The 14,680-nt window shown below is 54.7% G+C and overlaps 1 protein-coding gene across 2 annotated transcripts; it reads left to right on the top strand.

Annotated features, from left to right (window-relative positions):
• Positions 1-1,902: 1,902 nt before the first annotated feature.
• POP4 (processing of precursor 4, ribonuclease P/MRP subunit (S. cerevisiae)) lies at positions 1,903-10,143 on the top strand. 2 transcript variants are annotated; one of them, XM_012733217.1, is made up of 7 exons: positions 1,903-2,121; positions 3,994-4,046; positions 5,789-6,012; positions 7,335-7,412; positions 7,561-7,622; positions 8,825-8,926; positions 9,737-10,143. In XM_012733217.1, the coding sequence occupies exons 1-7, from the start codon at positions 2,115-2,117 to the stop codon at positions 9,871-9,873; spliced, it is 663 nt and encodes a 220-aa protein (XP_012588671.1). In that variant the 5' UTR covers positions 1,903-2,114; the 3' UTR covers positions 9,874-10,143. The 2 variants fall into 2 exon arrangements, with proteins under 2 accessions (XP_012588671.1, XP_012588672.1); XM_012733218.1 differs by lacking the exon at positions 1,903-2,121 and adding an exon at positions 2,132-2,236.
• Positions 10,144-14,680: the final 4,537 nt, after the last annotated feature.

The raw sequence follows: 14,680 nt of genomic DNA, 5'->3' as shown, positions 1-14,680 counted from the left end.
CCCAGTTTTCCCAGCACCACTTGCTGAACAAATTTTCTTTGTTCCATTGTATCTTCTTTGCTCCTTTGTCAAAAGTTAGGTGTCCATAAACTCGTGGGTTTATATCTGGGTTTTCTATTTGAATCCACTGGTCTGAATGTCTATTCTTATTCCAGTACCATGCAGTTTTGATTATTATGGCTTTGTAGTACAGCTTGAAGTTTGGGATTGTAATGAGAGGCATGTGAATTTTTAAAGGTTGTAATGTATTTAATTCACTTACTTATTCCACAGTTGCTAAATATCAATATTCCTACAGTCACAACAATATCAACACCTGCTAAGTACAGGTACACACAGAGACAATTATTTCCTGAGAATAATAAAGAGGTTTTGCCTTTAAAAAAAGACTTCGGTGACTAAGGTATAACTGTAGCTCCAACATGTTCCCCTCGCCCCCCCCCCACCACCACACAGGGAATCTGGGGGAGACTGGCAGGGCCTCAGGGCTGCCTTGGCTACCCACAAGGGTTAGTCATTGGCAGTTAAGGACCCTAACCACTTCTGACTTAGGTCCATAAATACAAAGGTCCTACTCAAAAGGGTCCCACTGAGGCTATAGCTCTGAAACTGGTTCATTGTCTTGATGTCTCCTCAGTTATTAAAATTCCCATCTGGTGGCTGGTGCATCGCCACCAGCATCGCCACCAGCCACCAACGGTTCTCAAACTTAGTTTCTCAGATTTGTCCTAGACATGCACTTCAAAGCATCTGTAAGTGCCACACATGTTGGTTTAAATGTGTTTCCACTTTGACAGTAATTGGCAAGTCAGTCCAGTGCTTTCAGGCTCACTTGGACAAGCCACCTTACAGTCGTTGGCTCTCAGGACCAGCAGGCTCGCCTGTAAGTTGCCCCTAGTGTAAGGACACCGCCCAAAGAAACTGAACCAGAGCTTCTCAAAGCACCAGTAGACTGCACACACTGCCAGGTGGCTTGGGTTGTATTTTGACTTCAAATGTCTACATGAGCAAGGGAAGCGTGGCCCAGAGATAGAAAGTGTAGCAAGCAAGATCACAGAGCTACTAAGCAGTAGACAAAACTAGAAAGTAAGATAATGTTAGGCCCCCAGGCCCCTCTGTATGGGTCTCAGACTCACCCTGGGCCCAGAAAGGAGGGCAGGCAGATAGCATTCCTGGTGTAGCTCCTGGAACTGGCTGAAACTAAACCCTGATATCAGCTCCTGACTCATGACTGAGATGTCTGTTCTTAGAAACCCGCCCTTGAGTGCTGTGTAGCTTGTTACTCTTTGAATGTGCATGGCTATGACGTATGTAAGGGCCTATAAGGGCCTATATATTCTCTGACAATCCTGTGGTCTGGGTCTTGCTCTCCCTGTGTGGCCTGCCTGTCTGCAGGAAGGCTTGACCCCAGCTAGCTGGCTTAATAAACTCTGCTTGCTTGTGCATCTCTGGCCCTGTTCTTTTTCATGGGGGACAACTGGGTGATTTCAGACCCTAACACTTCCTAGCCCGGCCTCAATTACCCCGCTCACTAGCCGGTAACACCGAGCACAGCGAGGGGAGAGGAGAAGGTGGGCGGGAGAAGGGCAGACGGGGGATGGGGGGTGGAGGCCTTGTTCTCACAGCGGTCATTGCCAGGCCCTCCCGGCAGCTCCGGGTCCCCGCCCCCCAAGGGTCTCCTCCCCTGGGGCCCATCTCGCCCCACTGCAGTCCTTCACCACCATTGCAGACGCCCACCCCTGCAGCTTATGGCCCTCCCTCCCACAAACCCGCAGGCACTAAGCCACGGAGAAAGCCAGTAGCCCGTCCGCCTAGCCCTACGTCTAACGGGGAATAACGGCGCGCGGCGCATGCGCCACACTCGGCCGGCGCGGTAGTGACGTCACTCGAGGCGCCATCTACACACTCCCTGCGCCCGCGACTCGGGCAGTTCGTTGGAGTGTGCCCGTCTGTCGCCTTCGCGCACCGTGCGGCCTCGCGCACTGGGAACCTCTCCTCTGCAAACTCTGAGAGCCTCGCTGGTGGTCCGGCGTTACTGACAGAAGTGAAGGGAGGGGAAGCTCGCGGGACACCTGAAGGAGACGTCATCAGAGGGCACCGGAAGCGGCGCAAGAATGAAAAGTAAGCGAGGCTGAAACTACGAGACTGGAGAGGGTGGGCTATTGATGGTCGGGGGTCAGACTGACGGGTGCCCCGGGCGGCTAACTGAGCGGACACGGTAGTTGCCCCCCTTTGCGTAAGTGAAACGGAGGCCCAGGGACCGAGAGCCCGATGAATCTCAAAGCTAAGGCGTGAAATCAGTCCTGGAGACTACTTGGGTCTCGATAGGCGGTCTCATCTCCGGGGTGGATGGTGCTGGGGCGGGCCCAGCGCTAACCCGGCTTGACCACTATCTTCCCAGTGATCGTGGTTTCCTCTTCTGTAAGGTAATGATAATGATAATTTGCCCAGCCTGCTCTTCTGCGGACGACTTTTGTCTGGTTAAAGCGCTAGGAGCTGTTGGGGAATGATTTCACTAACCCATGGCCTTGTCAGTGAGTGGAGGAGCGGGGAGCAGAGCTTCACGGTAGTCATAACAACCGTGTAGACTCAGTTAAGGCCATCACAATTTGAGTTCCATTCCTGGCACACACCCTGCCAGATGTCAAATCAAGTTGTATGTCACAGCATAGCTGAGCTTCAATTTTCACCTATACGTAATAGGAATCATAACTGCTTTGAAGACTTGTTCAGGGTTGGGATAAAATATATATAATTTTTAATCAGGTGCATGGCAAGTAATGAATGCTCAATATTTTTTGATATCTATTAATAAAAAGACTTCCAAGTCTAATGCTAAGCACCGCTGACAAATGAAGCACAGTCATTCCAGGTGTCCAGGCCCTGCTATTTATTCTCTACCAATAGTTTGAATTCCCACAACCATTTGAGGGAGAACTAGACTCCCTACTTGTTCAGATGTGCTCCAGGAAGAACAAGGGATCAGAGGTGGAATGTACAGAGTATAGTGTGAGCTGATTTTTCTAGTCTTTTGGTTCATATTCCATTCACACCCATACTCTGTCCCCAGTGCCACTGTTTTCTTCTCCAGACAAATAAGTAGCAACAGTGTGGAAGTTTTTAGAAGTTAAAACTACATTGAGGCCCTTCCTGGTAGCACAGCAGGTTAAAACACAGCACTAAGAAGCTAAAGCCATTTTAGCACCAGTTCGGTCCCCATCCCAGAGGTGACCACACGGCACAGCAGACCTCTCCTGACCCACCCACTGCTCCCCTCAGCAGTGTATTTCTCAGTCAGCCTGTTCTGTTCCCCACTCTGTCTCTGGTGAATCCTCCACTGCCCTTGCACCTCTGCCCTGTATTCCAGTTCTGTGTTCAGTATGCATAAATAAGTAAATCTTTATATAAAAAACTACATTGATTGATGTATATTTTCAGTTTGGAAAAAGTTCTGCTGTATTTTATCAGTTAGAACAGCATCAATTGTACGGCACCTCCTAACTTAGATACTAAAATGAAGGAAATCATCTTTTTAAAATATCTTAGTCAGCAAACTAATATTTCCAACTGTTTGCATCTTGGAAAGCTCTGTCACATAAATTTCAAGTGAGTTACTTCATTAGACTTATTGAGCAACTGGTCAGGTTTCTAGCATGTGGCATTAAAAATCTCTAACTCCAAGCCGGTGATAGAAATGCAGGATCTGGGAATCTGCCCAAGAACCTCCATTTTGATAAGATTCCTGAGATTTTCACACATATTAAAGTTTGGGAAGCACTGTTTTAAAGCACACACCCTTGGAACTACCTGGATAGATGTGACTGGAGAACCAGAGAAGAGACACCCAGGAAAACTAAAGCTGTGCTCTTTGTACATCCGGTGTTCTCTTAGTCCAGAATGTGTATTTTACATTGATAGTTTAGACAGTCTTGGGTCTCTGACCATGCCCAGCAGGAACTGATCATCTTGTTTTGCTCTCTTTCAATTCCCCAGATGTGGTCTACCATGCCTTATCCCAGCAAGAGACACAGGAGTTCGATGTTAAGGTACAGTGCGGGCAGGAGGTCTGGGAGCCCCAGGGGCGATGGACCAGTGGCTGTTGAGCCTTTGGTGTCGCTTTAGATGTTCTCTCCCGTGTCCTGCTCCTCATCTTCCTAGCAAGCTTTTATTTTTTTAAATTTATTTATTTATGTATAAATACTGGGGTACAGGCCAGAGGTGCAGGGGCGGTGAGAGGCTTCACCAGAGACAGAGTGGGGAGCCGACTGCTGAGGGGATCAGCAAGCGGGCCAGGAGAGGTCTGCTGCACCATGTGGTCACGTCCGGAGCGGGGATCGAATTCATGCTGAAGTGGCTTTAGCTTCTTAGTGCTGTGTTTTAACCTGCTGCGCCATCAGGGAGGGCCTTTTCCTCCCCCACCCCCTCAGCAGATTTTTTAGGACTCAGTCAAGACCTATTCTCATGGCCTGTTTCCCTGTCCTGGACTCCTGCCTATTGTGCCAAAGTGGAACTTGGTTACCTGAGACTTTCTGATCTGTGTCATCTCCCCTGTATATGGGCCTGTGCCACATGAAGCCTGCCCTGCTTATCATGCCATGTGATCTCAACACTGCTCAGTCCTGAGGCTGCAAACGTGCCTTGCCATAGGGCAGAAATCCCACTGGTGACTTTCAGCAGGGACAATATCTTAAAGTCTAGGTGAAGGAAAAACTTGATTTGGCTTCTCCGTGAAAGAGAAGCCACTTAGGTATTTAATGGGGAGCCTGTTCTGCTCCCCACTCTGTCTCTGGTGAAGCCTCTCACTAGTAATAATACTGGCAGTGATGATTTGGCGTTCCAACATAGAAAGCTGGAACCAGCTACCCGCTTATTGTGAGCAGCCATGAAGATTATGTGATCGCATCTTTACCTCCCTCCCCAGCTTCTCTGAGGAAGGGGAGCACCTGCTCACTGTTGACAGGCTGGCCTCAAAGTGTTTACAGCCTGGTTAGTGCAGCATGGGTCAGGAAGTGGCCAGCTGCACACCAGGAAAGTGCTAGCTGGGCTGTGGCAGAACTCGCCAGCCCCAGAGTCAGTGGCACTTGGCGTTCTCTTCGGAGTCACGCACCGTCATGACAGGTGTTTGCTCAGAAGGGCCCCTCTGAGGGCGTGTGTGCAGGCATGGACACGCAGTACGTCACTGTGTGGAGCGCCGCTGGGGTGCTCTAGACAGCGCTTTACCCAGTGATGCAGGTGCAGACGTGGAGAGTGGCCACATCGCACCCCCAGGACTGGATACCAGGTCAAAGGATCGTCAGGTAGACACAGTGTCCGAGTTTCTGCCCTGAGGCTCAGCCCCCCACCGGGCACTGTCACGCCGCTCTCCTTGACTGGGAGCGCTCCCTCCAAGGCTGCAGCCGGAGTCTGCTCTGAGCTCGCCTTCGGCTGGTCATTTCCGATGAAATGTTGTTATACATTCCTCAGCTTTCCTGCCTGCCAAAAATGAGCGACATCTTTGCTTCTAAATATGAAGTTGTGGGGCTTTTTAATATCCTAATCGGAAACAGGACAGAAAGCTGGGGTTTGACCTAGCTGGTTTACGTGACAGTCATGAATTGGCATTTAATAGTGACTTCACATCTGGACCGCTGTGCTGGTAAACCCTGGCTATGAGAGAATGTCTGAGCCTCAGGCGGTAGAGAGGTGGGTTGGCAAAGACAGCCATCTGCTGCTGCAGTGCTGAGGGGAGCCTGGGGTCCCCGGCTGCCCACCCAGAGCAGTGAACACTGTGCTGCCTATCCCCACACAGCACCCAGGAACCCAGCGGGCTGAAGCCTTCGTGAAGGCCTTCCTGAAGCGCAGCTTGCCCCACATGAGCGAGCAAGCCCGTGAGGACCAGCTGCAACGCAAGGCTGTCGTCCTGGAGTACTTCACACGCCGGAAGCGAAAGGAGAAGAGAAAGAAAGCCAAAGGCCTCTCCGCCAGGCAGAGACGCGAGCTGCGGCTCTTTGAAATTAAACCAGAGCAGCAGAGGTGAGTTGGCCCACCTGCCCTCCTCCCCCAACGCTGACTCCTGGTAGGAGAGGGCTTGAGACCCCTGCGGGCAGCGGCTGGCATGCCCCTGCGGGTCTTCCCGCTTCGGCCACAAGGGGGCAGCCTGTCTTTACCGTTCGGCGGTTTGGGTTTGGTTTTTAACAGCAAGGCGCAGTGAGACTCGTTTGGCTTCTGTCCTAGCCTTAACTAATAAGACCGGTGCCATAAATGAGTCTGTTGCCCATGGCAACAGGCTGTTTTGTCTTTCAGCTTTCTTAGAAAAAGGGGAACTGATATTTCTCAATATATATCGCTTTGTAGCTTTTAATAGCATTAGACAGAATCACCCAGCGGGCTTCTGTTGCCAAAGTACGTGCTGCCCACATGTTTCGGAAGTTTCTGAAAGGGACACATCCTTCTCTGTGGGAGGGTGTGTTCCTCCCCGGCTGACACTCCATCCTTCTTGGCATTTACATTTCTTAGTACTGTTTTGTAGGCTTTTCTTCAAGATCTGCCAAAGAGCCTCCCACATTCCATGAGGCAAGTGAGGTCTGTCGCTTTGTGTGGCCCCTCTTGCGAACCAGCTGGGCTTTGGAGGGAGGGGCGGCCTGGGCCCAGGCTTGCTTGCTGTGAGCGCCACCAGTACAGCTCTCTTGGGTTTGAGCTGGAGGCTCTCATTTCTGTAACCGGCAGCTTCATGTAAGTAGATTGATGCTCCACAAGACACCAGGAGTGTGAAAGTGGCCCCATAAAGCTCTGCGACCCTCTCACGCTGTCCCCTCACCCTACCACCTGCTCACTCCCTCCCAGACAGAACTGCTGCCTTACATGAGGACTTGCTTCAGGAGCCAGCCTTCCTTAGGGGCTCTACTTCCTGTAGTAAAACCTCCCCCAAACAGTGGCCTGATCATGATTGCCATTTACGTCCCTCTGTGAGAAGCCCAGCTGGGCTGGCAGGCAGCTCCACAGCCATCAGAGCCCTGGGCGGTGAGCTCCGGGATGCCTCCTCGAGGCTCCGCCACCTCAGGCGCTGCCTGTGGCCTGATGTCTGCTGGAATTCCAGCTGTCCCGGCTCAGTCTGCCCGCCAGGGAGAATGAAGGGGCAAAGGGAAGAAACCCCCTCCTCGTTAGTGAAACGTCGCTTTTTGAGGTTCCACCAGTGAGGAAGCTGAGGTTCAGGGACTGAAGGCCCTTTGCGTCCCAGTGAAGCTAGACTTCACCTGGCTCCCGCGACCCCAGGTCCAGTCCTTGGCGCTGTGCTCTGTGGCCCTTGAGCCCTGCCTCACATAGCCTTATTTTACCTGTTTCTGACTCTGCCACAGATACAGTCTTTTTCTCCCTCTGCATGAACTTTGGAAGCAGTACATCCGGGACCTGTGCAATGGCCTCAAGCCAGACACGTAAGTTGCATTTCTGAGGCTTTGTCCTTAAAGGCAGAACTCAAGTCTCATGGTCTCATGATCATTACAAATGTGGTTTCAGGAGCCACCAGTCTGGCTCGCTCACACTCTGCCATGGTCTACATTTAGGGCTTTGTTTACCTTCCAGGCAGCCGCAGATGATTCAGTCCAAGCTTCTGAAGGCCGACCTTCACGGCGCCATGGTTTCAGGTAACCTGCTCAGTGCTCGTGGGCGTCTGGGTGCCGCTGCCACTTTGGACCACTGGCTGAGCACTGACTGGTTTCCGTGCAGGGCCTGCTGGCATCGCAGGGTGCAGCGGCTGCTGGCACTCGCCCTCATCCAGAATCTTGACCAGTTCCCAGTGATTGCTTCCAAGTCGTCGTCTCTGGTGCAGACCCCTCCCCGGAGCCCCTGACCCCTTCATCCCACTGTCCGCGGACGCCACCACCTGGAGCCGTTGGGTCGGTGGTGTCGCAGGCTGACTTGCCCAGAGCACATCCCTGCCTCCACTCACAGCAGCCTCCCGAGTCCCAGGTCATGGCACCAGTTGACCGTGGTTGTTTGGCCCAAAAACCTAGGCGGTATCTGCATCCCTTTCCTGCCTCCTCGTCTCCGATCCCTGAGCACCACCCGCATCTGGGTCTCCGCCAACACCAGCCCCCGGGAGGCGGATGCTCCCAGCCGCCCCGCTGCGCCCTGTCAGTGTGTCCTTGGGCCTCCTGACCGTGGCCAGAGGCTTCTCCAGCTTCCAGGCGCTAAGTCTAAGCACATGCCGGCACTGCCCCAACTCAGGGCCTTTGCATGTGCCCTTCTGCCTAGAGAGTTCTGTGTGGCCGTGGCTGGCCGTGATTCAGACCCCTGCTTAGATGTCATTTCCGCGGTCACTAAAGTGACCCTGCCCCTCTGTCCTCCCCTGATTCTCTTTACAGCATTTATCACTACCAGGAAATGCAAGCTGTCGGTACTTTCAGAACTCCAGCTCCATGAGAGCAGGCCCCAGGACGGCCTCGTTCACTGCTGTGCCCAGAGCCACCTGGGGTGGCCCAGGCACAGGACAGGGGCCTGTGCCCGCTGGCTACACTGTGCCAGTCACGCTGGTGGCCTGCGTTATGATCCCACTCCAGTCAGAACAAGGGGGCTGCCTGACAAACAGTGTCCATTCTGAGCCTGGGAAGTGGTGTGGCCCAGCGTCCACCCAGACCCGCAGCCTCAGGCCTCCAGAGGACACTGCTGCCGTCAGAGCACACGGGCTGCCAGGGTCAGCAAGCCTGATTCTTGCCTAGCGCGGCCCCTGCCCCCTGCGTGTCCTGTCTTCCCCTGATGGCTCAAGGGTGGGGAACCCCCACAGGCCTGTTTGCGACTTTTCCCACACCGCAGAGGCCTGAGCCTTGGGCTCCTTTCTCCTTTGCAGTCACAAAATCCAAGTGCCCCTCCTATGTGGGAGTCACGGGAATCCTCCTCCAGGAAACAAAGCATGTTTTCAAGATTATCACCAAAGAAGACCGGCTAAAAGGTGGGAGCAGTCCCCGGGGTCGCGGCAGGGTGTCTCATGCCTCTGAAGTTCACTTTGGCCTCGCAAGTCAGCACCTGTTGCAGGCAGCTGCTCGCCCCGCTCACCCCACAGCCTGCAGACTCCGCCCCTGCCCCATCCTCTCCCAGGCGTCCCCAGCCCAGCCAGCAGCCCTGGGCACTCGCGGGGCTGCGCCTCCAGCCCTCGGGCCGACTCCACATGGGGCCTTCCCGCACCCAAAGGCTGCTGCCTCCCAGAGGAATGTAGTAAACATCGGGGGCTGGGGGGCCAAGTCGCACCTGCCCCGGGATGCTGAGAGCTGTGCCCCCGGTGGGACTCTTTGGGCTCCGGAAAGTGAGTACAAGCCCATCAGTCAGAAAGCCCACCCCCGGCCATGCCCAAAAGCCACAGTTACAGGTTTTTGTTCCTGTAATAGTCAAGTTGGGCTTTGGCTGCTTCCTTCCACGTAATTTCCCTGTACATTCTGCTCTCATTGTGAACCTCAGGAAGTGCTGACCGAGTTTCCCACTGGGCATAAAACCAGGGGTTCATCTGAAAGTTATGTGGGGAAACCTGTTTCTGGAAGTTTGCTGTGCAGCCTTTGGCCCGAGAGTCGGGTGTTCCGTTTCAGGCGAGAGTCGGGTGTTCCGTTTCAGGCGCGGCCCCCTGGCACAGGAGCCTGGAGTCCTGGGGCCGCCTCTGTGCGCTCCAGCTCGCACCAGCTTATTTTAACATGCACTTGTTAGGAATGACATCTGCGGAAAAATCATCCAGGATTTTCTTCCTCAGCCTTTTTCTCTTGCCTTTTTTCAGTTATCCCCAAACTAAACTGTGTGTTCACCGTGGAAATCGAGGGCTTCACTTCCTACATTTACGGGAGCAAATTCCAGCTCCGGTCCAGTGAGCGGTCTGCGAAGAAGTTCAAAGCAAAGGGAACCATTGATCTGTGAGCTCCTGCCAACCGTCCGGGGGCCCAGACACCCACCCTTCAGCAAGGGGCGAGCAGCCGGGACATGCAGTCACCGGGAAGTCAGTGCTGAGCCCGGGGGTCCGGGCAGCCGGGTCTGTGGTGGCTTCTGTGTTCCTCGCACGGCGCAAACAGCAGGGACTGTCAGGTTCTCAGTTCTGCGCGGTACTTTCTGTTTCTGAATGTCCTGTGACGAAGCCCTTGTTCACGTCATAATGAAATACACGTGTCGAAATAAACACCTCTGCGGGAAGAAATGTCTCCTGCAGTGCAGGTGGGTGGAAGGGAAGGGAAACCCCAGGTGGTGCTTGTGTCAGAGAAGCGGGTGGGCGTGTGTGGTGGCTGAAGGTCCTGACTTTGGGGAAGGAAAGAATTGTCACGGAGTCAGTGTAGGTGAGTTAGGAGTGAAGCTGCTTTGCAGGTGAGAGGCGGGGTGGGGGCGGGGTCAGGGCAGGATGGCGCCTGGGGCCTGGGGCTGCTGGTGTCAGCGCTTGCTTAGTTTGCCGGGGCCGGGTCTACAGGTGGGATTCTCGGCCCTCTGCGCCTTCACACCTGATGGTGAAGTAAGGTGGAGTTCTGCAGCCTCGTGTCCCGCCTTACTCTGGAGAATGCGGAGGCTTTTTCCCTGTGCCTGGAGGGGCAAGAGGGGGCTGCAGCTTCCATACTAATTCCCGCTCCTCCTCGCCACCCAGACCCCTCTCCTAGATTGGCCAAGTCCTGGAGCTGCGCCTGCAAGTCAAGGGCACATTGCTTCTGTGGCGCCTGCCTGTGAATCTGATGGGCGGTGGCCCTCTGCCTAGCGAGGGCTTTCTTTGCTATTTCAAGAGAGTTGAGGGAGAGTTAGTGGTGAAGTTGCTAGGCCTCGCCTGGCAGACCCGGAGCGGGGTGGGGCACCGCTGTGCTCAGTGGTTGCTCCTGTATAGCTCAGCCCCTGATGCGCTCCTTCCAGAAAGGGTTAGGCTCCAGAGAAAGGCGCTACAGGAAAGATAAACTGCAGCCCTTCCTGGGTCTGACCCGCTGGGAAGCCAGAGCTCCAGCAGTGGGCCCGACCTCTTCTTTCCGCTTCTGCTGCGAAAGGCATGGCTCTTCTGCCTCCCAGTCCTGTATGTGCTGTGTCCCAGGCCAGCCCACAGGGCCTCTCCAGGCAGGGCCCGGTAAAAACCCACCAAGACCCGCCTTCCAGGGACTCGGCATCCCAAATGCCCAAAAACAGATGACTGGATCAAGAAGCTGTGGAATATTACTCAGCAATCAAAAAGATAAACTCGAGCCATTTGTGGCAACATGGATGGAGCTAGAAGAGGCCATGCTTAGTGAAATAAGCCAGAAAGGAAAATAAAAATACTGAGTGATTTTCACTCATAGCAGGAGTGTATGGGATCAGGAAAAACAAAAATATATATATATACATATATATATAAATATATATAGTAATACATAAATATATATATAGTAATTGTATTTAGCAATTGTAATAAAGTAAAAAAGAACATCAGCTAACACCAGTAAACCAGAGACATTCTACAGGGGTAGAGAGGGGAACAGGCTCAAAACCGGAGGGAAGACCACAAGGGACTGAGGAGATGGCACATGGGTGAAGTGGTGGGAAGTCCGCAGGGATTACAACCGAGATGAGAGCATGCACAAAATGAAGAATGTTGTAAAATATAAAATAGAAATTAAGAACATCAGAAAATAGAACATCAGAAAAGCCCCTTTGGCGAGTGAGCGCTTTCTGGCCAGCTCTGAGGGCAGCGCATCCCGGCCAGTTCATGTGCTTTGATTCCCGCCCCCCGCCCCGCCCCAGGGAAGCAGCAGCACCAAAGGCATTGCTTTCTGGTGTTTCCCCCAAGACTCCACCCCAGGGGGCACTGACGTGGAGCAGGACGTGTGAGCACCGGCTACTGCCGGGGAGCCGGAGCCCAGGAGAGCAGGAGCCCAGCTCTGCCACGGCGCCACAGGGCCTGCCCCGCCTGGCCCTGCTCCGTCTGTGGTCAGTCTGCTGCTCCTGGCGACCCCAAGTTGGCGTGACCGCCCTCCCGTGAAGCCCCCGCTGCCTGCGCTGCAGCGCTCACAACCAAGAGGGACAGGGCCGCCCAGCCTGGGTCTCTGCCAGGGCCGCGGCCTTCCTTGTACTGCCCCAAGGGGACTCGCATGCCCGGCCTCGCCCCCAGACAGCGAGACCTGCATCCGGCTCCAGAGCCTCGCTTGCACCGCAGGGCGGCCACCAGGTGAGGCCCCGGCTCTGAAGTCCTCAGGCCCCTCTGAACCTGCCTCCCACTGAGAACCTGCTGTGGCGTCAGCAGCCGCGGTTCTTCGGTGACTGGGAGCACCACGTCGAGCAGCAGAGGTGCCAGAGCATCTAACCACCGGCTCTTGCCACCCTCTGCCATGCAAAAGGCGCCCAATATGTAAATACACAGTTGTTTTCCAGAAAAGTTGTCTTGTGAAATCTGTTTTCCATTTGGCGCAGACTCAAGATCCTGTGAGTGGCTGTTTCATTTGTAGCTTCTCCCCTCTCCCCAAGGGGACTTGGCTCACCTGCCACCGCTGCTGCCGTGCAGCCGCTTCTCTCCCCCAGCTGCCCCCAGCCCACCCACAGGGGCTGGTCATGGTCTGGGGACAGGCAGGCCAGGGCCCACTCTGGGCGAGCGGTCCTGGTGAGACCACACTGACCGCTGCGCAGAATGAGACCTGAGGCCCGAGAATGGCTCAGGCCTGGCCAGTTCCCAGAACCACAGCCTCAGGCTTATCACAGAGCTACCCTCCAGTCCCGCCTCCTGCCCCCACTGCCCAGGGCGCGGGACCCCAGTGGAGCTGGGCTTTGGACCGCGAAGCCTTGAGACCCGGCCAGCTCTGCGCATGTGTGAACCCTGATGAACCTAGAAACCCCGCCTCAGCGAGGCCCAGGGAGCAAGCAGCACCGCTGGCCCTGGGGTATGGCACAGGGTCAGGCGCATCTATTCCCCAAAGAGCGAGCGGGCCCTGCATGGAACCTGAACCCCTTAGCTTTTGCAAGGCCAGCCTGAGGTGCCACAGTGCAGGAAGGAAAGGTGGCAGCGGGGGTCTGGTCAGCACAGTGCTCGCTGGGCCCACATAGCTGTTCTAGTGCAGCTCACACAGGTCATTTTCTGCCCCAAGGTCCAGGTAAGGTGCGCGGGGTTTGTGTCTGTTGAGCGCTCACTGTGCCCACAGCTGGCCTTCCTCGCTGCACACTCGGGGAGAGGGTACTCTGGGTCTCTTCCCTTCTCAAAGCCCTGTGGGGTTAGGGCCCACCGTACTTAGCCTTAGTCACCTCCCTAGAGACCCTGTCTCTGTGCAGCCACATTGGGGGTTGGGCTTTTGCTAAGGTATTTGTGGCATGTATCCCAGACATGGAGTTCCCCAGAAAAGCTCTAATACCAAGCATGGACCCCACCCTCAGACCCTGGGCCAGCTCAGACAGCCCAGCCGCTGTACCCCAAATTCTTCTCCCATTGGGCTTTCTGCCGTGTTCACAGAGGAACTTGGGTGCAGCTGTTAGCTGGGGTTGCCACGTTCCCTTCCATTTCTGCAGACAGCTGAATGTGCTCGCTTCCTGTTGGGGGCAGGCACGGTCTGCTTGGGGGAGGTGAGCAAGGGAGGGTCCCTGGAGGGTCCCTGCTGGCCTCTCGCCGGGTGCTGGTGTGGTCTGGGGTCTCAGTGTCCCCATCTCTCAAGTGGGGCCATGAGACTAAAGCAACCTCCCGAGGGGACCCAGGGGACTTCCCATAGCACAATCAGCAGGAAGCAAGTTCCAGAAGCCGGCAGCAGATACTGGGATATGTCCCCACTCGGGGCCGAGGCCCAGAGAGGTCTGTGTCCCCAGGACCCCAGCTGGCTCACCTATCGTTGATGCCGAGGACTCCAGGTGGTGTCTGAAGTCTTTCAGCTCTGACGTCTGGGCTGCGATAGATTCGGGACTCTTGGGACAGTGTTTTCTGGATGCTGGGAAAGATTGTCAAATGACTGTTCTCTCAGGTTCTGAAGAGTAAACACGAACAGTCCCCCCCAAAGCTATAAATTACAGTAAAAAGCCTTCTTCCTGGACAATGGCTTAAGTTCTCATTTCGTTTGCATTTCTTAGCTATAATGCCTAATTAAGACATCTGTTAAATGTCTATAATATTAATTTAATAGAGGGGGTGCTAATAGAACAGTATTGGAATTGTCCATTTAATTAACCTCATAGGCCTTTAATGGATGTCTTAAATAGACATCATTAACAAGAGTGCTAGACAAATTAAAATCAGAGTCAATAACGTTCTTGGTAATTTTTCCTGAGCTGTGAAGGACGAGCGCTGCGAAGCAGACAGCCTGGTGGTGGACTGGAGGGTGGGGTGCTGGGCTCCCCTCGGGGCTCAGTCCTGTTCTTCCCGGTCGGCTGCCCGCTGAGCTGAGCGGAGTTCTCCAGCCACAGGGCGGCTCTCAGGCGCACAGGCCTGCCTCTCCCACGCCCTTTGACCAGGAAAGTTTGCCAGCCTGCTCCTTCACGGGGGGCTCGGGAAGAGAAGAAGGGGCGTCGAGGAAGGAAGATGGCGGAGGCGAGGGGCCCTTCCCACAGCTGGCCACTAAATGCCAGGGGGCAGTGCGGCTCAGGGAGAGGGAAGGGAGGCGGCCAGGCTGGACAGCTGGGCAGCGAGGTGGAGCGGGTGTGCGGGGTGAAACAGAAAACTGGCGGGGGCCCTGACCCCACAGAACATGGCTCGAGCGGGCCCGCCTTCCCAAGTCGGCGGCAGTTCTCTCTCATTTGACCTCACTGACGTCCTCCC

Source organism: Condylura cristata, unplaced genomic scaffold (assembly GCF_000260355.1).
Source record: "Condylura cristata isolate star-nosed mole 26May11 unplaced genomic scaffold, ConCri1.0 scaffold00039, whole genome shotgun sequence".
In the NCBI taxonomy this organism is placed as follows: domain Eukaryota; kingdom Metazoa; phylum Chordata; class Mammalia; order Eulipotyphla; family Talpidae; genus Condylura; species Condylura cristata.
This window is presented reverse-complemented; position numbering and strand designations above follow the sequence as displayed.

What these genes read in the sequence shown, in the direction of transcription:
- POP4 (XM_012733217.1), top strand. An exon ending in CACAGGAGTTCGATGTTAAG is followed by an intron (nt 4,047 to 5,788) that starts GTACAGTGCGGG and finishes ATCCCCACACAG; the next exon opens with CACCCAGGAACCCAGCGGGC. An exon ending in AATGGCCTCAAGCCAGACAC is followed by an intron (nt 7,413 to 7,560) that starts GTAAGTTGCATT and finishes TTTACCTTCCAG; the next exon opens with GCAGCCGCAGATGATTCAGT.